The following is a 27,883-nucleotide window of genomic DNA, read 5'->3' on the forward strand; positions in this document are numbered from 1 at the left end:
TTTTTTTAACTTAGGGGTTGCATATGAAAAGAAACTGCCCACTGGTCAAATCTAGCCTCCTCCTCTGATTATCAAGAAAGGTGAGAGAGATTTACCTAACTTCATACACAACTAAGGTAGTTGCAAAGGGCAATTGGAATCCATGTCTTTTGGCCCTTTGTCCAATTTTTTATGTACCACGTGTCTGTTGCACAAAATGTGTGCTTTCCATCACTGCAGGTAAATTTTTTTAAAAAAACGTGTAGTTTCATAATGCTGTAGGCTACACAGAGTCATCTAAAAATAACCTCAAACCGATAAAATGCTGTTTGAACTCAGTTGAGACAGTCTGCAATTAAATTATATGCCAATTAGTTGATTGCCTTTTGTTTACCCAGCATGTGTGATGTGCATGTTTTAGATATTCTTTCAAACTGCAGAATGGTTTGTTTTGATTAAAAGTAGTTCCTGTTACCTAATTTTAAGCCCATGACATTCTTGAAGTTATTCACCCAACTATGTCAAATCATTGGGAGTTACAGTATTAAATACCTTAGTAACATAGCATAATTCAAATAAGCAGTGGTAAGAGAAAAACTTAGGAGATACCACTACTTAAGATTGTATGATACCACTACTTAAGACTGTATGATGTGTTCCAGTATTAAAATCTTTAAACATGATTCTTCCAACCATAAAGGGAATTAAGACAGTATTTTCTTTGGAACGGATTATTGTTAGTCTACATGCTCTACAGGGCACCGTATTCATTAGTTCAGAGCAGAAAACAGAAAAATTATCAGAGTGGAGAATTACTCATAGTGTGAAAAATATCCTGATAGGTACCTTGTGTATTTTCTGTATATTGGTGTACCTTAGTGTGAACAATACCTGTACGCTAATTGGGTACCCCCACACCATCAGTTTAGTTTGGGTCCTAACACTTAGTAATGCTACTCTACTAGGAGCCATTTAAACCATTAGTTATTTGATTCATTTAATATCCTTGTTGAGCATCTGCCTATTAAATTTCATGTCTCTCCAATCATTGAAATGTCAAGATGCCTCTAACCCATATCCATCTTTTCAAAGACTTTCCTCCATTGTCTTCTAAGCTAGAGCTGTCTCTTCTATCTTAAGGACTGTGGCTTTAGTGTTCCCTTTTATCTGCTGTATCCCCAAACCTCCCTCTGTAGTAGATAACTTCCATCAGCATCTAAATATGATCTGTGTATCTCATCTTTTTAAAAAAATTTTTATGTGTTTTTATTGAGATATCTTCACACACCATACAATCCATCCAAAGAATACAACCAGTGGTTCACAGTGTATCTCATCTTAACCACCCTACCTTGACCCCCTCTAGCTTCTACTGTATTTCTTTGCTTGCCTTCATTGCCAGGAATGAAGTAGACAAGAATATTGTCTGCTCACATTTTTTAAATATTTCGAATTTTATTTCCTTTTCAATCTGTTCTGGTCTGGTTTTTGCTTCTGATACTGCTTGAGATGCAGTGAACACTTTACCTGTCCCTTTTTACTTGACCACCTAGCAGCATTCAATCCAGTTGAACATTCCTACCCACTGTAGACACGCCCTTCTCTTGGCTTCTGGTTTTCCTTCCAACCTTTACACTTGAGTTGCTGTAGCTAGTTTCACTCTTGTTCATCCATGGAATGTTCTGTGTATCACATTCCCATGGCTTAATACTTTTTCTTTTGTCCACTCTCCCCCAACTTTTTTCTTCCACATGGGAGCTACCTCCTCAAAGGTCCAGTGTTTAATACCCATTTGGATGACACAAAAATTTAACATATTCAACCCTGAACCATTTTTCTCTTAGTCTTTCTCATCTCAATATAGAACTACTGTTTATTTACACCAAAGACCATGAAGTCATTCTTGGTATTTTTTTCTCTTCCTTACCTCCCATATATAATCTGTTATTTACTAGACCAATCGGTATTTTATTAAAATTGGACAGAAAGTAAGAGTTATCATATACCTACCCACCCCACCCCTGACAGTTTCCCAGTTATTAACATGTAGCATACATTGTTATTAACTAAAGTTCTTTAGGTTTTGACAAACATTTGCCAACCCCAGCATTATAGTATCATACAGAATAGTTTACCTCTCTAAAAACCCCCTATGCTTCACAAATTCATCTCATTTCCCCCAGTCTTGACAACCACTGATCTTTTGCTTTTTCCATAGTTTAGCCTTTTCCAGAATGTACTAATAGCTGGAATCACACAGTAAATGGTCTTTTTAGACTGGTTTCTTTCACTTAGCACTATGCGTTAGTTTCTCTGTGTCTTTTTGTGGCTTGATAGCTCATTTCTTTTATTGCTAAAAAATGTATGGATGTACTACAGTGACTAGCCACCTAATGAAGGATATTTTGGTTGCTTTCAATTTGGGGCCATTATGAATAGTTGCTTCAATTTTGGGCCATTGTGAATAAAATTGCTGTAAACATTTCCGTGCAGGTTTTGGTGTGGACGTAAATTTTCAACACACTTGGGTAAATACTCAGGAGTGCAATTGCTGGAATGTATGGTAAGACTATCTTTATCTTAGTAATAAAATGCCAAACTATCTTCCAAAGTGGCTGTACTCTTACATTCCTACTAGCAATGTCTGTTACTTCACATCCTTGCCAGTATTTGGTGGTTTCAGTGTTTTGGATTTTAGTCACTAATCAATATATAGTGATAGCTTACTGTTTTAATTTGCAATTCCCTAATGACAAATGATGTTGAGCATCTTTTCATATGCTTGTTTGCCATCTGTACATCTTTGGTGAGGTGTCTGTTCAGATCTTAGGCCCATCCTTTAATTGGGTTTTTGTTTTCTTGTTGAATTTCAGGAGTTCTTTGTATATTTTGAATACAAATCCTTGACAAGATATGGGTTTTGTAAATGTTTTCTCCCAGTCTGTGGCTTGTCTTTAAATTCTCTTAAGTGTCTTTCTCAGAGCACAGGCTTTTTTTTTTTTGGCCTGAGCAGGCACCAGGAATCGAATCTGGGTCTCCGTCATGGTAGGTGAGAATTCTGGAACTGAGCCACTGTTGTACTGCCCAGAGCACAGGATTTTAACTTTACTAGCTTATAGTTAAGTTTGATAACTTACCGAATTATTCTTTCATGGATTGTACTTTTGGTATTGTATCTGAAGACATTAACTGTCAAGCCCACAGTCATCTAGATTTTCTCCTAGGCCATCATCTTCCTAGAAGTTTCATAGTTTTGCCTTTTATATTTAGATTTGTGGTCCATTTTGAGTTAACTTTTATGAAAGATATAAGATCAGTGTCTAGAATTAGTTTTTGCATGTGGATATTCAGTTATTCCAGCACCATTTGTTGAAAAGTTTTCATTGAATTGCCTCTTTTTCTTTGTCAAAGATCAGATTTTACCTCCTAAATATTTCTCAAACTTATCCACTGCCCTCCATTTCTATTCACCAAGCTTTACTCCAAGCCACCATCATCTCTTGCCTGAACTGCAGTAATATCCCTCCGTAAAGGTCTCTTGTTTTTCCCCTCTGACCTCCATTTTCTTCACAGCATCTAAATTATTTTAAAGCATAAATCAGATCATATTTATTTCCTGCTTAATACTTGTTGGTGTTCCTTTGTATAAACAATAAGATCCAAAATCTTTAAACATGGCTTATATGGTGCTAAATAGTTCGGCCCTACACTCTACTCCAATTTTACTCTTTCCTCCTCTCTAGCCCCTTGGGTTTATTTCAGTCCCTGAATTTGTTAAACACCCCTTTATCTTAAAGACTTCCCAATGGCTGTATTCTCTCTCCTTTTCCCTCCATACACTTATTTTACCTTTCAGCCTTAATGTTTCCTCTTTAGAGTGCTTTCACTGATCACTATATCTAATCATGCACATCTACTCTTGGACGTGATGTGGATTCCTTGTATTTTTCTCAAGAGCATATCTTGTCTTTTTATTGTCTGACTTCTTGAGACCAGGGATCTTGTCTACCTTGTTTACTATATATTTAGCCCTTGGCACATTAGCTGCCATAAAAAAGGCTGAACAAATATTTTAATGAAGAAGACATGGGCAGCCTTTGAGGTGCCAAGTTTGTGAGGAAGATCTACATGTAACTATATAAACTTCAGAGCCACTTTGGGGCTGCAGGAAAGCTGTTGTAGCCCTGGAAAATAGGCAATGAAAGATTTAGAGAGAAATAATATTCTTCCACTCTTTGGAATTATTTCTCACTGGTGTGAACATCAATTTATACGTCTCATTTCCTAGGCTTCCTCATTTATTAAGTGTGGAATTTTATTATTTGATAATGTGGGATCAGCATAACTCTTACTCTAGCTGTCACCAACTTACAGTTTGAAGAGTTCAGAGAAACCATCAATCTTGAGAGACAGTGGTATGTAGGGTCCTTCCCATGCCCACAAAGAGGTCAGATAGCATACTAACTGAGCACTGATTGGCTCTAGGGTCGGTGCATAAGCGGAGCAGCTATGCCCCTTGGGTAAGTCATGACCTCTGCCTCAGTTTCCCCATCTGTCAAAGGGACTATCTTAGCATTCCCATTTCACAGGAATGTTTTGAGGATTTAATGAGATAATATTTGTAAAACATTTACAATGTGTCAGGCACTAGAATAAATAAAAGTTTCTATTATATAGAGATCTCCTAACTAAGATTTTATTACACTAGAGTACACTTATATTGTTCACAGTTTTCTCCGGTGATAACTCACCTCCTTTATGGAAAAAGTAGCAATCATCAGTTGGGACTTCATTTTTCTTATGCCAAACAAATCTGATTTTTTTAGCACCCATCCCTTCTTTCCCCCACTTGTACTCTGGATTTAATCTCCCTCTGTTTTCTTAGATGTCTTAAGATTTTTTGAATTTCTCCTTTCAACTTTATACTTCTCATGTATAAAAACATGTTCAAGTCATTCCACATTGAAAACAATTTTCATGGATATATATCAAACTCGAGCTAACTCCCCCATTCTTTCCTCTGTGTACCAACTTCAGAGCTGTCTATAGTGTTGCCATTTCTTCCTCCCTGACTTGCTTCTCAGCCGACTCTAATCTTGCTTCCACCCCTAACTGCTTCACTGAAATAATATTAGAAAGGTTACCAGTGACCTTAGCACCAAGTGAAAAGGACACTTTTCATAACTTGTCCTCCTTGTGTTCGGCAATATTCAACATGACTGATCACATTCTCCTCTTTTTATGCTTGGGCTACTTTGAGTCTTTACTCTGATTTCCTCCTACATTGCTTGCTGGTTTTCAGGCTCTGATTTGTGGACTCATTCTCTACCCAGCTTTTACAGTGGTAGTTTCTCAGGCTGGGTCCTTGGTCATTTCTCGGTTCCTTAGGCATTTTTGTTCATGCTGTAGATTAAATGCCTTTATATATAGATAGATCAAGTCTGTAACACCGGTCTAGTCTTGTAGATCTCACTTCATATCTCTTTTGAATGTACCGCCAGCATTTCCGACATGATTGATGAATTTATGAGTCTCCCCTCACCCCCACCACACCTTCACATCTGGACTTCCTTCAGTGTTCCTCATTATGGTGAATGTTATTCCAGATATCGGCTTGTGCATGCTGGAAACTTAGGTGTTACCCTGAATACTTACGTATTCCTTACACTTTACCCACTCCATGTGTGTGTTTGTTTTGTCTCTTAAATATCTCAAAAATTTGTCCTCATAACCACCTTGGCTCAGCCCAGGGTGGCTTATAGCCTTCATTTCATCAAATTGTAAGAGGCCATCCCTAGTTTTATTTTACTAAGAAAAAAAAGATGTTAGAATGTGATCAATAAAAGAAGAAACAATTTATGAGATGTAAAAATGCTACTTAGAATGAAAGAAAAATTCACAAAAATATTGTTGAAAAGTCTCTATGAAAGCTCGATTAACTTGAACTGTAACATTCTCAGCCCCCTGCCCTTCTAAATGATGATAAATGTTATTTTTAAAAAATCCGGACTGTTTCCTGGTATATACAGTTTAGATTGACACTTTAAGAAAAAAATTGACAGTTAATAGTTCTGCTATTGATTACAAAGTTTAAAAAATTAGATTTGCTTCTCACTTTGAAAATGTTCAAGCTAGTTTTAATGAATTTGGCTTTAAATATGTAGTAGGTTTGATGATTTTCTGAACTCTCGAGGGATTTCAACTGGAGACCATCCATCTTTAGGAGGGAGGCATTTAGGATAGTTTGTTTGAGACTGTCACAGGGATTTTTTGGTTTAGGGTGATGCTTAATGAATCATTGCTTTTTTGTTTGTCTAGCTCTTCATTTCATCAGTTGGCCCTTTCTGTTTTCCTTCATGCTTTTGTTTCTTATAAGAAGATTACTCACTGTCAGCATTTGTGTATCTACTCCTCAAAGTTTGGGAGGTTCTCGGTACCATACTCACAGAGAGGAAGAGGTCATTCCCTAAGAAATGTAATTTTTGCCTTGGCTCAATTTATGCCTTGCACAAGAGAAATTTAGAATGGAAAGGCTCAGTTCGCTATTTTAACACTGTATTCTTTGCCTGAAAGAAATCTTAACAACAACAAAAAAATCTATCTTAAATCCTTGTAGGACCGTGCAATGGTGGCTCAGTGGCAGAATTCTTGCCTTCTATTTCGGAGACCTAGGTTGGAATCTTGGTGCCTGCCCATGCAAAAAAACAAACAAAACATACCTTGTAAATTTAGGGCCTGCTTTGCTATGGTCTGAATAGCAACCACTCTTGGTAGCCTGATATTTGGTAGCTAGAATAAACTAATCACTTCAGTCTTTTGCAGTGACTTAAAATACTCATTAACTGTGAGTCATTGTTTTGAAATAATGTACCTTATAGCTCTTTTGTTTTTCTTGAATTGCCTAACATTCTTTAGAAGAGCTTTGCAGCCATTGTGAGCCAGAATTGTATTTGTATTCTGGAAATTGGGTAGTGCTACTAAAGTACACTACTGGATAACAAAATATTTTTTCCCCACTAAGCAAATTGGGGGTAAGATGTCCCTTTGTAGGAAAAGAAAAAAAAAGCACCTTAAAGTATAAAACTTTTTTTCTTGCTGAGATACTAATAAGTTTGAGAAGATGCATTATGTTGATGAATTAATAGAGAACTAACCACCTCTAGAATCGTTAGAAACAAACCTGTTTCTTTGCTAAAGAGATCACTGCATTTCTTTATTTTGAAAGCAGCAGATAACCTTCATAATTATTTATCAGTGATCAACCACTATCATCACATTTTTCAATTTATGTGTAAAATAATTTATTAATGCTTCCTAAAGTTTCTGAGGCTCTATTCATAAGGACTCAGTATTTTTTCATAAGTAATTTTTATTCAACCACTTTAAGTACATAGTCTTTATTTTTTATATGGGCTGGTTGCATTCTACTATAAATATGTAAGAATCTTTTCTTCATGAAAAATGTTGCTTAACAAACATGAACTCATATTTTTTCAATATTGTCTTTGAAAAGACATTGAAAACAACCTCGTAATAGCTATCAGGTTTTTAAAAATAGTCAACAGCTCTGCTTTCATTTTTCTTACAAACTAAACCAGGGCCTTGGTTTCTTAGTAGCAAAATTCAGTGCATTAAAAACAAAAACAAACCAACAACAACCTCCTGGAAATCACTTTCTTTGTTCTTTGAACTCTGCAGTTATGGGGCAATATACCTGAATGAGAACACATTTTATCCACATTTCTGATTAAGTAGCCTAAGTTCCAAAATCTTAATACATTACATTCATCTTCCAGTAGTTCAGTTTCTCAGTTAACGTGTTAGGTCTCCTATAGCGAAGAAGAGGTTATACTGAGAGTCAACTCTTTTTGATCATTCTTGGAAAAGTATTCAATTGTTGCAAATGAGGATTCCAATAGGAATGAAGAAATTTATATGCAACTTTTTCAATTAAAAATTGGACATTATTACTGACTGTGTTTTGGTAAAGCATCATCTTATTTTCTATTTAAGTTTGGCTGCTTCATTAGAAAAGGAGAATCTATAGGAGGAACAAATTTGTTATATAAATTAGGTTTTTGTGGCTCACTTCCATGAGTCAAGTTTTTGGTTTGTTTTTTAGTTCTCCCCTAAATATATAGGTACATATTTTGAATGTACCTATATATTTGCATATGGCTGTCATAACTGAATAAGACAGTTCACAAAAATACATTGATTCACCCTCCTTCCATTCTCAAATGTGATAAATACCTAGAAGGAACAATGCTAAGTTTGACAGACAGGTATGAGAGGCATAATCCTTTGTCCTTTCCACCCCCAACCTGTTTTTAACTGTCTTCAGGTATAGGTGGGAGAAACAGCATGTCAAACTGGACATTCTTCAACAGCGGATGGGATTTGCTCCAAAGTACACAGCATTGACAGTGTTGTGGTCTTGCTCAAGATGTTAACCTGCATTTGAGCGGGAGGAAGTTAACAGACAACCACAGACTATCTTCCATTCAACACGACAACCTTCCTATTCAAACGACCAGATCCACAAAGAACTGCAACAGACAGGTGTTGGGTACATTTTATATTTAAAACCAAAGGACTTACTCCATAGTACTTTTGAGCCAGAGGTGTGTCCTCAGTGTTTTGTTGTCATTCATATCGATATTGACTGTTCTGAAAAGGCCAGATCAGGTTTCTGGTGCAGTGTTCTGCATTCTGAAGTTGCCTGATTATTTTGCTTATGACTAAATTTAGATCGACATTTTGGGTAAGATACTCGAGAAATCACCAAAAGATGGTGTGCCTCCTACTTCATCCTATTAGAAGGACAGTGTCCATTTGATTTGACTTCTGGCATTATTGTGATCCTATGTCTGGTCATTTGGGTAAGGAGGGGTCCATCAGATGTTTGCATTGTAAAAATACATTATTTTTTATAATTAAATAACCCAGAAAGAGCTACTTTGAGAATATTGAATATCATGTTCTATAATAATACTTGTCTAAACTTAGCATTTATTGACCATCCCTGCTCCATTACAGTTACTATCTTTGTCTTTGTATATTGAAAATTTTCTAATTTAGTCACTCTTCCATGCTTGTATTTGCTGTTACTCTGCTGTAAACAATAGCTCCCCGCTCTTTACCTGCCATTACATTATTTGTGACTATCTTTACAGACTCATGAATTCTTTTACTCCATATATTCTAATCCATTATTATTATTTTGGGGACATATGGGTATACATTAACACAAATATTATTTCCCCTGTTTATGTTCAAAATTCGTGCACTGTAGACTATACTTGCCACATGTATTAGATTATATTTACTGTATTTCTCCATTTTATTTATTTTCTCTGTGCATGTGATTATTGTGTATGTATGCTTGTATGTGTGTGTTATTTATTATTGAGGAAGGATTGTGTAGCTATTGTTCATCATTGGAATGAAAACCTAGGAATTTATCAAAAAAGAACAAAACAACAACAAAAAATTGACTCAAATGAAAATTCTTCCTAAATTATGATGCTTGGATCTTAATACCATACAGTAGTCATGCAGGGAATTTAGGTGAAATTCTGTAGTGAATTCTATCTTCCCTAATGTCAGTCAGTCCTTCTAGCTAATCTGAAGGTTTTAAATATCATTTTAAGAAACAGATATAAAAACTCATTGATATGCTTTTAGAAGATTTTGAAACAGGTTAAGATTCTATTTTCAAGTCTTTTTTTTTTTTTGAGTGCAAATAAGAGTTTTTTAAAAATTGTTCTCAACATTTTTTAGTACAAATCACAAAATGATGGGGATATTTTTAAACTTTCATCTTTAAAACATTTTCCCATAAATTAATCTTTTCTAGACACTCTCATGAGTTACCATATGCCCCTTACATGGAAGGTACAGCTTCAGTGTATTTGTTTGACCTTTAAACTCTAGTTATCACAGAAAAGTTCTGCAAATTTGAAATATTTCTCCATAAAAGAGAAATCCATAGCCCATCTTTTAAGTTCAACAACTTTTAAAGTTTTTACAACAGATAACTAGTGAGCTATATGGGGGAAATTTTTTCAGTCACTCTGTAGCTCATTAAAAGTATCTGAATGAGTCTTCTGTTAAAATTAACCACACTGATGGTATCCTGGGGCATTTAGTGCATACTTCTTACTTCAGCTTCTTTGCTGCAATAATCCATCTATGAACGAGTGAATCGGTAATTTTCATATATGAAGGACTATCTTTGTAAATTTAACAAGAGCCCCTTTTCTAGTTAAGCAGCTACTACATTAGAAGTTACAGTTTATTAAAGAAATAATTTACTGTTGAGATTTTATCTTTCCCAGTAAAGCTTTCTTTTAATCGTTAATGCAGGCATGCGTGCACGTGCATACATACACACACACACACACACACACAATATTTGTTTACTTTTGGAGACAGAATCTAGCAAATACTGTGGACTGAGCCATGTAAGAAATCTCTCCTTTTCTCTTGTATCCAACTTTTTGTACTCAGTTATTTGTTCTAATACTTGTTTAAGCATTAAGCAATCTTTCCTAAAATACTTCCAACAGTATTCGCTAGTAAAGGATTGTGTTTTAATTTGTCATTATAATCTTTTTATTTGTCATTTTACCCAATTTTACCACAGGGGGAAAAACAAGTATTTTTCTGATGTAATATAAGTGGTATTTATTTTTTGTTAATATTTAGTGAGTGTTGTAAAATGTGGAAAGAACTTGACTGAGTATTGCATGGCCTTAAACATAACTTTTTAAAAATATAGAAGTTTATATTTTGGTTGTTTCATTTTTTTAGATGTGTTATGAGTAGCAATGGCTTCGTCGTCTCATGGTTAATTAACTTCTCATAGTATAATATATATTTAGTGCTATGATTATCATTTTTGTTCATGGGTGTAAATCTATACTTCAATAGAATTCTTGGGTTTTTTTTCTTGTAAATTGTATTAGCATGATGTTTTATATCACTTGATATGGTTAATAAGGTGCTTGTGCTGGGAGAAGTGGTCAGCCTTGCCATTTTCCTTTTACAGTAGTGATACTATCCTAGTTCTATTTTCCTTTACACAGGTATTTTGAAGCCATTTCTCCATTTGACAGGGGTTGTTTTGGTTAAAACAATATACCTCACTTAATCAGGCATCCATAAATTGCCATTAAATTTTAAGCAGCCAACCCATGAATGCTGCTACCTCAAGGTCCCCCGTCTTCATGGGGCTCCCACTGAGGACAGCACAGCTTGGGCACCTGCCTCGTCCATCCCACCGGGGAGGAAAAGAGCCCGCAGCGTCAGCCAGCATGTGAGAGACAGCAGTGCGCTGCGTCTTTCTTAACTTTTTAAGATAAATAAAAATAGAAATTCTGATGTTTTCTTCTGGAGCCAAGTAGATTGTCTTTCATACCCAATTTGGAGATTACTGGTGTCATGTATGGTTATTAAAAACTGGGGCTTTCTCTTCACTAATCCTTCAAAATTAAAATAATTTGCATGTTAATGAAAATAAATTCCAGCCTTAAGGATCCCTGATTTTTTCCATCATTTTCATGATCATCAGACTTTCTGAATTAAACAATTCTTGTATAGTCTTAGATTAATATTAAAGCAAAGTTTGATGAAAGACAGGACTATCTTAAAAATATAAGCCAGCTGATTTTAACTGTTCTTTTTGGGGGGCCATGAGATTAGATTAATTAGAAATAGCCTTTGTGAATTAACATAAAATTTACCCCCACTTTGAAGCAGCCTATATTAGTTTTCTTCTGGGATTTTAAACTTAATTTTTCATCAAAACTATTTTGAAAGTGCTGAGATAGATCATTCAGATCTATGTAATTTGTAGGCATTTAAATAAAATAGCACCATTAGGCTGGAAAATACTTTAAAATGCTTAGGTTTTATCAGATCAAGGATAGTATTCCTGCATATTTTCGGTTTGAAAGTTTAATGATCATCTTCAGTTTGTTATTAGTATGCCTTAGAAATTGTAAGGAGTAATTTCTTCTGTGATATTTTCTAATTTGTGCTCTGTTCCTTTTCTACAATGTTTACCAACACTTTAATGAAAGGAAGATAATTAATTTTTTAACAGTATAAATGATATTATCATTCCTCTGTAGTATTTTAGATGCAATGGCCATAGACAAGTGCATGCTAAGAAAATAAATATTAGAGTGTGAGGTGGGCTGTGGCACAGGATGATAAAACTTTGAAAAATGCTTCTGTTTCTGTTGATTCCTCACGCAGTCTGAATCTAGGTCTATTTATACATGTATTATACATACACACACATGTATGAGTGTGTGTATATGAACACTCCATAAATCCCAGACCAGAAAAGGAGTGAGGTAGACCAGAGAGCTATGGCTTTGGGCTGCTTTCTGAGAGAGCTAAGATGAGGGGGCAGGAAGAGGGAGTGGGTAACAACTGGGCAGGACTGGAACTGCTTTTTCTTTCTTCCTTCATTTTGGTGGTAATCCATCTGCTTTGCTGGAGTGTTTTATTTTCTTTTTTGAGAAGCTCCTATTGCTGGCTGTGTTGCTGTTTGCAGAAATTGGAAGGAAGAGGAAAGAATTATAGAGGGAAATTTTAACTTTTATAACCTGTCTTTGAGTAGAGTAATTGCAAGTTGGCTTGGCCTCATCTTTTCTCCTTAATGGAATTTTGATGGAGTGTTTTTAAAATGTCCCTTTGCATATTTTGCTACTGTTAAGGGTAATTAAAATAGTATTTCACTTGTAATATTGGTGTTTTTTGTTTTCATGTTAAGTAAAGAAGACTATTTCTCTACTGGTATGATTTAGTTACTGAATGCCTTTGGACATGTTGCAATATCCTGGATTTCTTTTTTGTCCACTGGCTTCCATGAGGCTAGTTTCCATCAGTCATTTTACCCAGGTGCCCCTTGGGAGTCTGAGTCCTAGTCTTCAGAACCTTTCTTAAGATATTAGTTAAGACTATTAAGAGACTACTTTTTAAGAAGTAGAGTCATTATGATTAAGATGGAGGTTATTCATGTACGTTCGAGGGGAGATACAAATTTTCAGTGCCCCAAAGATTCCCAAGCACATTAATGATGTTCAACAACATTTTAATAACACAGATGCTGAAGTTCTGCAGGGAAAGTAGCATATTACTCTAGGGATATCACCTATTAACTAAAGAATTTAGAAAACCACCTTTTGGAAATGAGCTATATTTTCATTAAAATCAGCCCCACTTTCTCTTTCAGTGTTCCATTTCAAAAAGTATTATAAAGGTAGAAGATGAGACATGCTTACTTGTTCTCAGCAATGGTATTCTAGAAGTGTGGGTTTTGTACAAGTTTGTATCCTATTTTTCCTTCTGTGAAGTTACTATTTACTCAAAGTGATGTGGTTTTCTTTTTTTGAAAAATTTTAATTGGTTTAAAAATGGTACATGGTACAAAGCTTTTCTCTTGCCTCAGTCCTGAATTCTCCCAGTGCTATCTCCCTAGCCCCAGACCTTAGGCAACTGTTAAGTCCTTTACACATTCTTTCAGAGCTCCTATGTTCATATTCAAGCAGCTAAGAATTTGTACTATAATTTTTTCACTTTTGAAAGATTTGCATAAAAGCACACTATACACACTGTTCCACCCCTTGCGTTTTTTTCCTTTAACAATATATTTCTTGGCAATCTTTATGTGTAGTAAACTGGGCTTCATTCTTTTTTAAAAATTGTGTAGTATTGCATCATATGCATGTATCATTTTATTTATCCAGTCTCTAATTAATGTACTTTTAGGTGGTTTCTTATCTTTTGCTACTGCAAACATCACCGTGGTGTGTAACTGTGTGTATATATCATTTCCTATCTCTATAACTTTAAAAATAAGTTAAATTCCCAGAGATAGAATTGCTGGGTCAAAGGATATGTATTTGCAATTTTGATGAATGCTACCAAATTCTGGTCCATGGGGGCTGCAACAACTTTACACTCTCACTAACAGTAGAAGGCAGTGCCTGTTTTCCTGTTGCGTTGTCAGCAGAATATGCTGTTGAACTTCTGGATTTTTATCTCTCTGTCCCGTGAAAATTGTGTATCAGAGTAATTTTAATTTGCATGTTTCTTACAAGTGACTTTAATCTTTTCATGTATTTTCTATTTCATGTACTGCCAGTTCATAATCTTTGCCCATTTTTCTGTTGAGTTGTTGGTCTTTTTTTTTAATTGCTTTCTAGGTGCTCTTCATATATCATGGAGATTAGCCACTCCTCTTGGTTGTCTGGAATTCTGAGTCAGAAAGACCTTCTCTACTCCAAGGTTATAAAGAAATTATCTTATACTTTCTTCAACTGCTGGTTTCAGTTTTTCTATGTAAATATTTGATTGCTTGGAGTATATCTTGGTACACTGAGTGAATCCAATTCTACTTTTTTTTTCAGATGGCTCCTAGTTCTAATAACATTTATTAAGTAATATATTTTCTCTAGATCATATTCAGAATGGGTTTTAATTAGAATGTCCTTCACCTGTTTTGAATTTTAGGATCATAGAAAGAAAAGATGAGTGTTTTCCTTCTTGCTTGTGTTATCAAAGCTTTCGTTTTCTGCAGCTCCCCACACATTGAAACGAACTTTTCTAGATTTTTTTTGTTAGAGTTGAATATAGTTTATTGTCAAGGTTTATCTGACAAAACTGTTTTTAATTGGTGTCTGGGGTTGTTCGTGCCTATTGAGGTAACTTGTCATCTGACTTCTCTTCTCCCCAAAGCCTTAATTAGCTAACTGTAGATCATATTTGGAAGGAAAAGGTAGAAGACATAGGGCAGCATTATCTGCTGTGGTTCAGCATAGCACCGGCTGATTTGCTTATGATGACTGTAGTTTAATAAAGCCCCTCCGTTAGCCGATAGGATTTCTGATGGTTTACACAAATTCCAAAGGAGTCCAAATGAAAAAACATAGCCAGGTTCAAAAAGCTAATCTCTGTTCTAATCAATTCCCATTATTTCTGGAGTGCTTTCTGTCGTTAAACATTTCACTCCATTTTGTTAGGTCAGGTTCTTCCTGGGTCCACTTTTCTCCGTTTCAAACGTGAAGACCTTTTCCTAATATCAAAAAAGCTTCACAGGGATGCAAGGGTAGTTCGGTGGTAGAATTCTTGCCTGCCATGCAGGAGACCTCAGTTCAATTCCTGGCCCACACACTTTCCAAAAACAAACAAAAATTCAACAAATGGTGCTGCAGTAACAGTGTCCTCATATAGAAAAAGAATGAAGTGTGACCCCCACCATGCAAGCATACACACACAAAAAAGTTTCACAGATATTTGTGTGATTTTTTTTTTGTATACAGTGACTAAGAAAATGCACGACAGAAGCCTATCATTTCTAGCAGTGAGATTTAAATTAATTTGTGTTGTATTGATCACAAAACATCTGCAATACATTTAAAAATAAAAAGTTCTCATTTGAGATGAACACGGGTCACTTGTTAGGGCCTGTGTGCTAAGTCATTTTAACTGAATCTTAGAGGAAGTGAAACAGAGCATAGTGGTCTGAGACAGTTCCTTCCCCGAGCTGACAGCCATCACAGAAATATTTTTAGGTGTTAAGACAGGGGAGGTAGAGGATTTCTGTGTGATCGCCCACCGTGAAATGTAACCTGGACTAGGGAAACCAGGAAGACCTGCCTGGGAAGGTGACAGTCAAGCCAATCTCTGAAGAGTTATGCTGATTTAGGACTGGAGGCAGGAAAATCAATGGGGAGGGGGGGGTGTGTGGCAAAAGCTAATGTAGGCCTGAATTAGGGCAGAGTCTTTTGAAACAGAAATGAAGAGACTGATTTAAGAAATACTTAGGAATAACTAAGTCACGTTAATTAATGGCTGTAGGTACAGGGAAAGGGATAAATTAAGGATGACCTGGTGGGAAATGGTTCTGTTTCTCAAAAATAGGCAATATAGGAAGAACAGATTCACAGAAAAAGAGATATTTATTCAGTTTCAAACATGTTTGAAAAATCCATCCAAGTAGAGATGGCCAATAAACTTGAGTTTAAAGATAGGGATAAAATTTCAAGTGAAGATATTAATTTGGGAGCTGTCCTTCTTAAAAGTGGCAGTTAAAGTTCTGAGAGTACGTATGTCCAATCAGAAAGTATGTGTAGAATGAGAAGAGGAGAACTCTTGAGAACATTGGCATTTAAGAGATGCCAAGATTCGAGTTATGGCCCCAGCTGGGGCAGTTCCTCTGCCTGAGTTGCTTGAACTCTTCACCCAGTCCCTCAGTCAGATCAAATCAGTCCTTCAGTGCTCAGCTGAAACCTGTCTTCACCATGGAGCCATTTCTCCTCCTTGCTCTGAAAATAGAAAAGGGGGCAGGGGGCATTTATTTTTATATATAATAAAATACTACTTTATAGATTCCCAGATTTTTAATTGGTTGACTGGATACTGAGTATTTAGAGAAAAAAAGTATGCATGTGTATTTTTTTTAATTTAGAAAGATAGCATTTATGGGGTCATTTAGGATCATCATTCTAATCATTTATTGAGCAATACTTTATTAATCAGTATGCTGGATGTTAGAACTAAAGAAATAAGTATAGTTCCTCACCTTAGTGTACCAATACCCTGGTAGGGAAAATAGAAAACTGGGTGGATATTTTGAGTCCATAGTTTCCCTTATTCTTTTCTCCCAAATGTAAATTAAAATAAATTTATTGCTAAACTAACCTTATTTGCCCTCCATTACTACAGAGATATAAGCTCCACTGTAGAAAAGCAGAAGAATTCTAGAGGCATAGATTTTTGTCCATATTGTTTGGAAATGTTTGAAATTGTATATGGTAATATTTTATATACAACTTTTCATAATTTTTTAACTTACCAGTTTTCCATGTTATTATAAACTCTTCCGAAACAATTTTACTTGCTATATTAAAACATCGTATGGATGTATCGGTTTATGCCTTTACTGTCAGAACTTCATTTTATTTTTCACTCTTTCATTACAAATAATGCTGTAATGAACAATTATATTTATGCATTAATATCTTTATGCATTTAAAATTGTTTCCTTAGGGCTAATTAACAAAAGTAAGATTAGTGGGTGAAACAGTAGGAATATTTTTAAGACTCCTATTATCTTCCAACAAATTACCTTTCAGAAGGGCCTTGCCTGTGCTTTCACTAGCAGTGTATGAGTACTTTTTTTCCTTGCCCAGACAGAGCATTATCTTTTATTTTATTTTTGAGTATTTGCTCACTTTCTAATTTGATAAGTGAAAGAATATCACATTTTAGGTGAATTTCTTTGCTTATTAGTGAAGATAAACCTGTTAGAAGTATATTTCTTCAATTGCCTGTTTCCATTTTCTTCCCTTTGGTGAGCAATTGTACTTTTTTACTGTGTCTTTCCTGATTTAATAGACTTCGGTCATATGTTTCTTAGCTTTTATATTTCTTAGGGAAGGAGTTCCAGATTTCAAGATGTACTGAAGCTTTCCTATCTTGATCGTTTTGATTACTCCTTCAGCATAATACCATTTACTTCAGAATTCACCAGTATTGTTGGTAGCTTTCTTAGCATCCGTGAACCAGTCTTTTGCTTCTAATAATTTTGTGGAGTTTTGTTGGCTTCCTGGGCATGCTGAGTTGAGATTTCCAGTTTATACTGGAGACCCTCGTTCAGTGACCATGGCTTATTAGCACTAGTTTCTGCTAAACTCATTATTTTATGCTGCCAAGATTGATGGACTCTTGCACTTTATGTTTAATCACACGGAGGCTTGTGAGCTATTTATATATGCTGTTGTTGTTTTTTGACTGGACGCTTTATTCGGAAATTCTTCACGGTGAGCATCGGGACTGTGTGTCTGTCCCTGTCTCTGTTTTAGCAGAGGGCAGAGGAGGTGCAGAACCTCTGCTGAGGGGAGGAGTTTGACTCACCGGAGGAGCAGAATGCTAGTGCGCCGGGGCCAAGGGTGACAGAAGTTCGAGACAGAGTTGCAGAGGTAAACGGGGGCCAGATATGGTAGGGCCCTGTGGTAGTTAGGTTCCCAGAGTACTGAGAATAGAACTCTTGTGGAAGGATTTTAATTGGGTTTGGGCATGGTAGCGTAATCTGATGTTTGTTTTTTAAAAAGGTCACTCTGGCTGCTGGATGGAGAAAGGGATTCTAGAGGCTCTTTGTTGACCAGGTGGCGTGTTACACTGATTTCTGGATTCCTTCTCATTAGGTCCACACTGTGACCATCCGCAGGCAGCATGCTGGCCAGGATTGCTCCATGGAACAGTGAAGCGTATTAGGACATCTGAACACTGGAACCAAAGGTTCATTAGTATTATCCTTTAACCAGCCAAGCTGACTAGTTTGCATATGAATCTGAAAAGTTCACCATCAGCCCTCTCTGTATGTTTAATGAATTTTAATCACAAATAATTTAGTGAATTCACAAATAGTCGTCTTGTGATTTTATATGTACAGGATAGGAAGTAGAGTTATTATTAGGACTGAAATGAAAGCAAAACATTTGTCAGTTTCTCTTAACAACCACTACAGGCACCATATCATCAGCACCATGCTTTTAGTTTAATTTCCTCCAAGTCTAGCACTTCAGGGTCTAGATGATATTAGAGAGTTTCATGAACATTTTTGGCATATATTATTCTGGTGTCCCAGGCTAAGGGTTGTGCTCCTCATCTGTGCTGAGGAGCCCCGTAATCTCTAGGCCTAGGTCAGGCACTTAGCATGCTGAATTCCAAGGCTCCCTGAGGCCCAGGATGGAGAAGGGAGTACCAGCACAAATGCACGGCGGATTCTGAAGGCAAACTCATGGGGATTTGAGGCAGGTGTGAAATTTCTTTGCAGTCTTTTCACTCTTCTGTTTTACTCCATAACATGTTTTTGTTTGTTTTAATGTTAAATACTATTTTAAATGACCTAATCTTGAGTAAAATTGGCATGCCAGGAAGCTGTACATTTTGTTCATACTGTGGCCTCCTGTATGCTTAGCATGCATTTTTTCCAGTGAAGAGGAGAGTATTTCGTGTACTTTGGATTAGTGTCCTGTATTAGCTTCAGGGATTAGCATCGTACCCATGTGATTAGAATTTGCAAGTTTTCAAAAATAATTTAATAAAAAATAGTTACCTGAGTGTAATTTTCACAAGAAGAATTCCAGCCTTCTTTAAGTTTGGTCTTTGACTCCTTTCTGAACTTCCTTATTTTGACACTGCACTATTCTAGTTTTCTTTTGCTATTTTTAATCTCCTTCTTGGCTATTTACCCTCTCTGCCGTGAGGTGCATGTAGGCATGTAAAGGTTATGTCCTCTGTTCTGTTCCTTTCTGCCTTATCCTAACACATTGGCCACTGCTGTTAAACTCTGAATTCAGCAGATGACTCCAAATCCTTATCTTTACCCCAGGCCCTGTCCTGAGGGTCTAAATAACTGCCTTATGTTCTATCCGGGCGGCTTCCAGGCTTACGCTTTCTGTTAATGCTTGCCCTGACTTCCTAGGCACCCTGGCTCACAGTCTCAGTCATCTGGACGGCTTTTGCAGGGCTCCTGTGAGCTTGTGCCTGGAACCCAGCGGCCACACTGAATTAGCCAATTTTGTAACCTCTGACTGTTCAGTGGGTCTTGCTTTTGTCCTCCCCACCATGCCCATCATCACCACTGATTGTTATGTCCTTGGCCTATTTACCTTCCTCGTCCCCAGTCAAATGTGAATCTTTTAAAAATTCATCTTCTCTGTAGCTAGCTCAAATCTTTACTGGCCTCTGGTTCCCTTCTAGCTGACTTCTTGCACATACTTTTAATATACTGCCTTAACATAACCCCTTGCTTTTTCTAATGCGTCCCCCTTACCCAGAACTCCCACTCCTCGTCCCCTGAAGCTTACATATCTTTCAAGGACCGTGTTTCAGGATCGCCCCGATTGGATGTGATTTCCTCCTGAAAGTTATGTTTTTTGTACTTCTTTTTAAAAAATGATACTTACATATCCAGCCTCTGCCTTAATCATTATTTGTGTGTCAGTGAGGCAGAGTGGTTAGGAGTCTGGACTCTGGAGCCTGTGTTCTAATCTCTTTCCACCTCTTTCTCGCCCTGAATTTGAGCTGGTTACTTAACCTCTCAGAGCCTGGTTTTCCTCAGCTGAACTGGAAGCACACTAGCAGTACCTACCCCACAGGGCTCTGTGAGGAATGAGCAAGTTAACATATTGTTTAAAATATTTAAAATTGCCTAGTACTATATAGACGCTTGCTATCATTACCTGTTAAAAAAGATTTTTTCTTTTATGCCATAAGCCCCGTAAAGACAGGAAATGTCTTATTCTCATATGCCCACAAAATCTAGCATTGTACCTTATGCATCATAAGCACTCAGTAAATATTTATTGCATTAAAATTAAATTGAAAAGTATTGAAAAATCCAGTTGTCCACTAATCACTACTTTTGGTTTTGAAATAAGGTTGTTTAAACTTGTACTGAGCAGTTATAGCACTCATAAAGTGAGGTCAGCGAATTTTTATGAGATAATTTACTAGCAGAGTATACAGTTTTCCTTGTTCAGTTGTGTGGTTTGGAAACAAACCCAGCCTTGTAGTTTAAAAAGTATATATATTTTAAACAAAATCCTAAGATGATGAAAAAATAATGAAACTTTAAACACTAAAACTTAGAACACAAGCTTTGGTATTTAAAAACAAAAGTCATATTGGGCAACAGTTTGCATGCTGTAGAGACAACTTTCTAAGTAAAAGCATTCCAGAATAGAGCTAACCAATAATGGTGTATAATTTTCTTTCAAGAACACTAGTGTTAAGCTCCATTCTGGATTTTTAGCTTACTTATGCCTTTGGTTTTTTTAACATATGTAATAGAGCTTTAGAGTAACTTAAATTGAATAGAGATGTTCAGGATTAAAATTTACCATTGGTCTTGATATGTTAAACTTTAATACATTGTTAATTAAGGTTATGATATTTCAAGCTTAAGTATTTGATATTTGGGTACTTTTATTTATATCCTTTTAAATAAATAGTAAACATCATTGGGGGTAGATAGTTCATTCAAATAATTTTTAAGAATTTTCTTGGGATTCTATTTATAAGGATTTAAGAAAAAAGACTAGATCACAAGTGAAATTTAGAGTAGTGTTTGGTTTTGACACGAAAAAGGAAAAAAAATCCATCAAATGTGGGCTCCTCTGGCTCTAAGAGGGGAAAAATTAAATTTCACCAGCAAAAAACAAGCAACCTTACCAAATGCCCTAAAAAAGTGAAATAATTTTTTTCACTTTAATATTTTATTCCATTTGTTGATATTATATCCATTTTATTCCATTTGTTGAAATAGGGTTTTCCCTGTAAGTTTTTCAGAAGCTTTGGAGCATCTGACGAACCAGATTTCTATTATGTCAACTAACCCAGTAGCTCAAATTCTTAATTAAGTAGTCATTAGTTGTAAAAGTCCAGGGAATATTATCTTTCTTTATAGAAATATGTATTATATTATTTAGTTAAAAACTAAATTTCTTTTTGTGTTAATATGCTGTTAGCATTTATTTAATCTCTTAACTTCATCATGAATTTATTTCAAATGGTAGAATGTTTTAAGTATTTTCTATTAAAAAATAGAAATTTGCATACATTTAAAAGTCTATAAATTCAGGTTTTGTAATGGATTGGTATAGCAGGGAAGGTATCAAGTAATGGTGACAAAATATTCATCAGCAGTAGAATGACCTGCCCTACTCGCCAACTCTTACCTCTTACCTCTTTTCTTTTATTTGTTTTTACAATTCGTACTGAAATACTTAGAAACTTATACTGTAAGCTCCCTCCTCTCTCTGCTTTAGAGTTGGAAATACTGAAAGGTTTTTATATTCTAGATTAAGCCCCACCCCCACCCCCTGCCCCTGCCCAATTAAAGACAGCTCCTGGGGCAAGTGGATGAGTTACACACCAACTAGCAATGGCAACAGTATGAAAATTCAGAGGTATTTATCCATGGCATCTTGGAGTTTGGTAGAAATCATTCTTTCTCCTTTCTCTTCTCTGGTGTTAACTTTAATCTTGATTTGTTATATTCCAAACTAGAACCCCAAAAGATTTCTGGAGACTTTCATCTTTCACTGTGTCTCTTCTCTTGCCTCTATTCTTTCCCATGTACGTCTCTGGGGTATCTGCATGAAAACATTAGAAACTATCAGAAGGAACCAGGAAGTAAAATTGCTGAAATAGCAACGTTCAAATTAGTTATTGTATGAAAACTTGAAAATTATCCATTGTAGATATGTCTACATGTAAATTTCCATATTTTTATCTTCACATTTCATATATGTTCAATATGCACAAATTATTATGTCTCTAAGAAAAGGCACACCAGTAGTTTGACATAAGCAAGGCTAATATCAGGTGAGTTAGAAACACCTATTTGAATTCATCCATCTTTGTTTCTTCCATTTCTGTGGTTATTATTAGTTGCAATGATCAGTTAAATTCTGGATGCCTTTTGTGGGCTGGGCCTAGCACTGTGGGAATATAAGAGAAGTTTGGCTTTTTACTTTAGTTTGTGATGTTGTGGGGAAAACAAATAATTATAGAAATTTTAAAAGAGCAGATCACCAAGGATTAGGCCATAAAACTCATCCTTTGCATGGAGGAAAAGCTATTTTGATTCAGAGGAGCAGGGTTGGACTTACTGAAGTAAAGACGCTGGAGCCAAACTGCTCCTGGTTGTCCCACTTAAAATTAGGTATGTGAACTTCCTCAAGTGAGTCAGCCTCTGCCTCAGTTTCCTGGATCTGTAAAATGGGTGTGATGATATAACCTACCTTCTGGAATTACTGTGGTTTGTGGCTTTTCTCAGCTGTGGTTTCTTGAAAGAATTAAGCCGTACTTAACCTACGGCGTCTGTTGCATGTAATGAATGGACTTGTTTCCCGTGCATCAAGAAGGCATTAATTGCCAGCCATTTTTGGGAGACTTGGCAAACAGCCACGCAGGTCATTTTCTGTGTATGGCGCATGCGGTGAGGAGCCCTTGTTGAGGATTAGAAGAGTTATGTGAGAGACTGAAAAGTGTTAGCTGTTGTTGTTTTTGGACTCTGAAAAATCAAGAGGATTTAATTCGTCAGAGGTAAAGGTTTTTTTCAGGCTGAGACAAGTTACAGAAAGGTTATCTGAAAGTGTTTTCCATCCCAGGCAAGTATCCAATTACTTTTGTCTCTGGGACCAAGATGGGACCTGAAAAATGGTCAGTCAGAAAGACATTGATCATTCAAATAGAGGACTGAAGGAAAACAAACACACAAAAAAACCACTTCTTAGTAAGCATATAACCTATGTCAAAGTCATATGACTTTACAAATGTCATATCGAATATGAGAGAGAGCCATAAAGATTTCTAGTGAGCAAGAGATGGCAAATGGAAATTAGCCACGTTGCATAGGTTGTGTATATTGACGCATCTTTTTTGATACCTATAAAGACTGGTTGGGGAGAGACACTTATTTCATTTGATCCACTGTACCCTACTAGTTAAATTTTTAGGAAGGTTAAGTACTAAAAATCTGTAGTTGAGTATAAAGATCATTGGTGATATTGGGAGAGATTTACTTCCGTGGAGTTTCACACACACATGCATGCACTTGCACGCTTGCTCTCACACACCATTTCAATATGACATTTGTAAATTTAACATGGCTTTGATACAAGTCATGCCTATGAAGCTTTCTGGTTTTTTTCTTTTTTTTTACTATAGTAGCCTCCAGCTGATCACCCTACCTTCAAGGTCCCTTTGCCCTGCAGGTCATGCTGCTTATCTTTGCCACAAGAATTTTCTTTCGTCTCCTCCACTTGACCCAGCTAATAAGTGCACCCATCCCCCAGCCCAGCCTCCTGGACCAAGTCTGGCCTCAGGCAGGATTTAAAGAATTCTGGTTCAGTGCTGGGGCACTCAGCACTAAGGCTGTTGTTACTAGTTGATGCTTCTGGTTCAGTATTTATAATTAGGTACCTTACCCCTTCCAGTCCTGCTGCAGGGATCTCTGGCACTGCCTGAAGAATGGTAGTGACAGAGAATGTAGTGTCCTTATAAAACTCTGGCAAAGGAAGGAGTTTAAATATGAGAGATGAAATAAGGCTATAATAAAAGAAGCTTTAGCACTAAGAACCCAGATGGAAGCCTTTTGTTTGTTTGTTTGAGATTATAATTTAGACATTTTAAGATGGGTGTCGGGGAGAGTGAGGGAAATTACCTGATTGATTCACCTCTGAACTCTAGGTAGAGATGTTACCTGTTGATAGTGAGATAAGTTGCCATGGCTTTAAGAGAAATAAAAAGAAGTGTATAACAGTTCATATGGAGAAGAGGGCTGTAGTTGGGAATGAATCCAGGAATCCCTGTGGAGTAGCCTCTGACTGGCTTCTGTGATGTTCTGAAGCCCAGAAACTGACTGACTAATAGTTGGTAAAGTGTGTACTTGAGGTTTTCTAGGTTTATTTTCCAGAAGGAATTTAAAGCAACTGACAAAAATATATCCAATATGATGAAATAAAGTTAAACATATATTGTGACAAAGGAGAAAAAGAGATTAGAAGAGAATAAGATAGAGTTCAGAATGAGAGTAATACCCAAATTGCCTGTAAGGAATAATAGATAGTGGCCAAAAATTAGCTGTGGGATTTTCAGCAGCCACTGTAAAAACTGGAAGTAGTAATTACTGATTCCAAGCCTGTAAAATATAAAACAGAGGAATACTTAAAGAGAAGTGTGAGAATTGATGATATTGAAGAAATATTTTCCCAGGGATCATTTCTGGAAATTTGTAATCTAATTACAAAGGGGACAGTGTTTTGGGTCAGCTAAAACAACCCTCGGAAAAATCAGCCTTGCCTGTAAGAAACTACGTTAATATCTGTGCTTCATTCTTTTGGATGTTTGAAATCTATAGATGTAATGTGGGCAGAATTAGACTGGAATGAAGCAATTGGAGTTAGACTGACCCCATTAACAACGGAAACACATAACTATAGTTTTTCATACAAGTGCAATTTTATAGGAAGTACTCTAGGAGTTTCAAAATATCTTTCTCTAAGAATTGAGGAGAACTAGAGAACTAGTCTTGCTTCTCTTAGGCTCACCTGGGTGCTTCAAATTCAGATTGTTGAAAATGTTTTCAGACATAAGTGTCTTCAAAATTATTAAAGGCAAGAGCAGAGAATGATTTGAAAAACATTCAGACAGAAAATCTAGCTTCTAGCATATTCTCTAATCCCAACCAAATGATTTGGGGAGCCTGAGAACTCAGAGCAGTGTGCCTCTAGAGGTTTGTGGGCAGCGGTGTGGGGTGAGTATAACCCTGTGTCTAAGTTTAAAGACTGAAATTGGATTGTATTTCTAGTGAGTGAGAGCAGTTAGTTAATTTTTATATTTTCATCTCTAAACTAATTAAGGAATTTTTACCTTGACAGTAGCCTTATTTAATAAAAAATTATTTTACATATTCTTAATGATTGACAAAGAGCAGCTTTCGGTTTTTTTTTTTTAATAAGAAGGATTAGAAAACACCCTTTCATGTATTTAAGTGCTCTAATCAAGTCAGAGGCTCTTGTTTCACGAAGGACAGAATACTAAGCAGAAACTGTACAAACAAGTTGCTAATTATTCTGTCAGATACTGGCCAGCCCTCAGGTAGCAAAGGGTGAGCAGATCTGTGAATTGTTTTATGCTTGACTGAATGACTGAATGAATGAACATTGGCTGAGCAAGGTACTTGTGATATAAACATGGTGAAGTCTTGGACCCTGCTCTCAGACTGGGAGTCTTCTAGGGGATTATCTCGTCTATAGGAAAATAAGCCAACTGTAATAGTGAGTGTTGAGTGCTCTGAAAAATGCCAGGCATAATCCTTTCTAGAGGATGAGAGACTTAGCTGAATTTTGAAGGAAGATACTCACTGGGGAAAGGCAGAGAAGGTGCACAGCCCTTAAACAGCACCGACCTTCCTAGTAGGAAGAGGATGCCTGGGTTTGCTGGGGAGAGGGGAGGAAGAGCCCAGGATAGGAAAAGTTTCACTTTCTCCTGAAAGCTATGGGGAACCATGGGAGGATTTTGAGTGGGAAAAAGCATATGATTATATTTTCATTTTAGAAAGATGGATCAGGCAGCAACTCGGAGAATGGATTTGGGAGTTATCAGTTGTACACAGGTATCCAGGGAGAGAGTGTCTTGAGTAGTTTTCAAGGGAAATAATAGAACTTCCATTTATTTATTTGAAATATATATTTTGTCATTTGAGATGGGATTCCTGTGAAATCTTTTGTTAAATTCTAGGTATTTTATATTTGTATTGCATTGTAAATGGTATATTTTTGATAATTACATTTTCTAAGTGTTGATATGTATAGGAATGCCATAAGCCACCCTGCTAAATCTGCTGAGTCTAGTAAATTCTCTGTGTACAATTTTGAGTTTTCTGTGTAGACCATCCCAGCATCTGAGAATGACATCTTTGTTCATGCTTTCCAATCAATATTTGTCCTTCCATTTCTTTTGCTTGCTTTATTAAACCAACTGGAATAGCACTATCCTATAGAAATATATGAGCCATATTTGTAATTTTAAATTTTCTAGTAGCCACGTTAAAAAATACACAGAAGCAGATGAAGTTAATTTTAATAATTAACCCAATATATTTTATATCCAGTGTTATCATTTCAACTTCTAATAGATGTAACAGTTATTAATTTTTTATACTTTTTTTAATACCAAGTTTTCAAAAGTATTTTATACTTACAGCACATCTCAGTTTAGATCAGTCATATTTCAGGTGGTCGTAGCCACCTGTGGCCAGTGGCCACTGCATGGACAGCGCAGGACTAGAACTGCCACAGAATGCTGGTATTAGGCATTCTTGATCCTAATTTTGAAGCGAATGCTTTCACTGTTAGGAAGGATACTTTCTATAGGTTTGAGTCGATATCTTTTCTGTGGTTAGAGAAGTTTCCTTTCTATTTCTGGCTTACTAAGTTTTCTTTTTAATAAGCAATTAATATTGAATGTTATCAAATGCATTTTTTGTACCTCTTAAAATTATAGTTTTTCCTTCTTCTTTCTTCCATTATGGTGACAAATAACATTAGCCTATAAACAATACCACACTACGAAGAACACACCATAAATGTCACACTGTATCTATAAAGGTTTTCTAATGGTTAACCACATATTCCTAGAGTAAGCCCACCTTAGTCGTGGCATATTGTCTTTTCATTCACTATTGGATTTGTTTTTTCTTTGCTTGTATGTTTCTTTTTTAAGGCTTTTTACACTGTTCGTAATAGGGAATGACCAGTAATTTTCTTTTCTCAAACTATCCTTTTCTGATTGTGGTTTCAAGGTTTTACTGGCCTTTTAAGCTTGAGAATATCCTTGCATACCTGGGATGAATCCTACTTGGTCATGATGTATAATTCTTTTAATGTGTTGTTGGATACGATTTGCTAGAATTTTATTGAGGATTTTTGCATCTATATTCATTAGAGAGATTGGCCTGTAGTTTTCTTTTTTTGTAATATCTTTGCCTGGTTTTGGTATGAGGGTGATGTTGGCTTCATAGAATGAATTAGGTAGTTTTCCCTCTGCTTCGATTTTTTTGAAGAGTTTGAAGAGAGTTGGTACTAATTCTTTCTGGAATGTTTGATAGAATTCACATGTGAAGCCGTCTGGTCCTGGACTTTTCTTTTTAGGAAGCTTTTGAATGACTAATTCAATTTCTTTACTTGTGATTGGTTTGTTGAGGTCATCTATGTCTTCTTGAGTCAAAGTTGGTTGTTCATGTCTTTCCAGGAACCCGTCCATTTCATCTACATTGTTGTATTTATTAGCGTAAAGTTGTTCATAGTAT

The 27,883-nt window shown here is 36.1% G+C and overlaps 1 protein-coding gene across 9 annotated transcripts in view; it reads left to right on the top strand.

Moving 5' to 3' along the window:
• TSC22D1 (TSC22 domain family member 1) overlaps positions 1-27,883 on the top strand; it is a 129,984-nt gene that overhangs the window by 38,422 nt on the left and 63,679 nt on the right. Inside the window, exons 3-5 of one of the 9 annotated variants that reach the window (XR_013174533.1) lie at positions 15-80; positions 2,473-2,542; positions 8,324-27,852. The exons of 3 other annotated variants lie outside the window; for them this stretch is intronic. Coding sequence is in view for 3 of the 6 variants with exons in the window: in XM_077158292.1 (XP_077014407.1) it covers positions 15-68 (54 nt within the window). In the remaining 3 variants the exon portion in view is untranslated. Of the gene's footprint in view, positions 1-14; positions 27,857-27,883 lie in introns of those variants that run through there. 5 more of the 9 variants (XR_013174532.1, XM_077158292.1, XM_077158293.1 and 2 more) reach the window with 5 other exon arrangements.

The sequence above is a fragment of the Tamandua tetradactyla genome, chromosome 4 (assembly GCF_023851605.1).
Source record: "Tamandua tetradactyla isolate mTamTet1 chromosome 4, mTamTet1.pri, whole genome shotgun sequence".
Classification (NCBI taxonomy): Eukaryota; Metazoa; Chordata; class Mammalia; order Pilosa; family Myrmecophagidae; genus Tamandua; species Tamandua tetradactyla.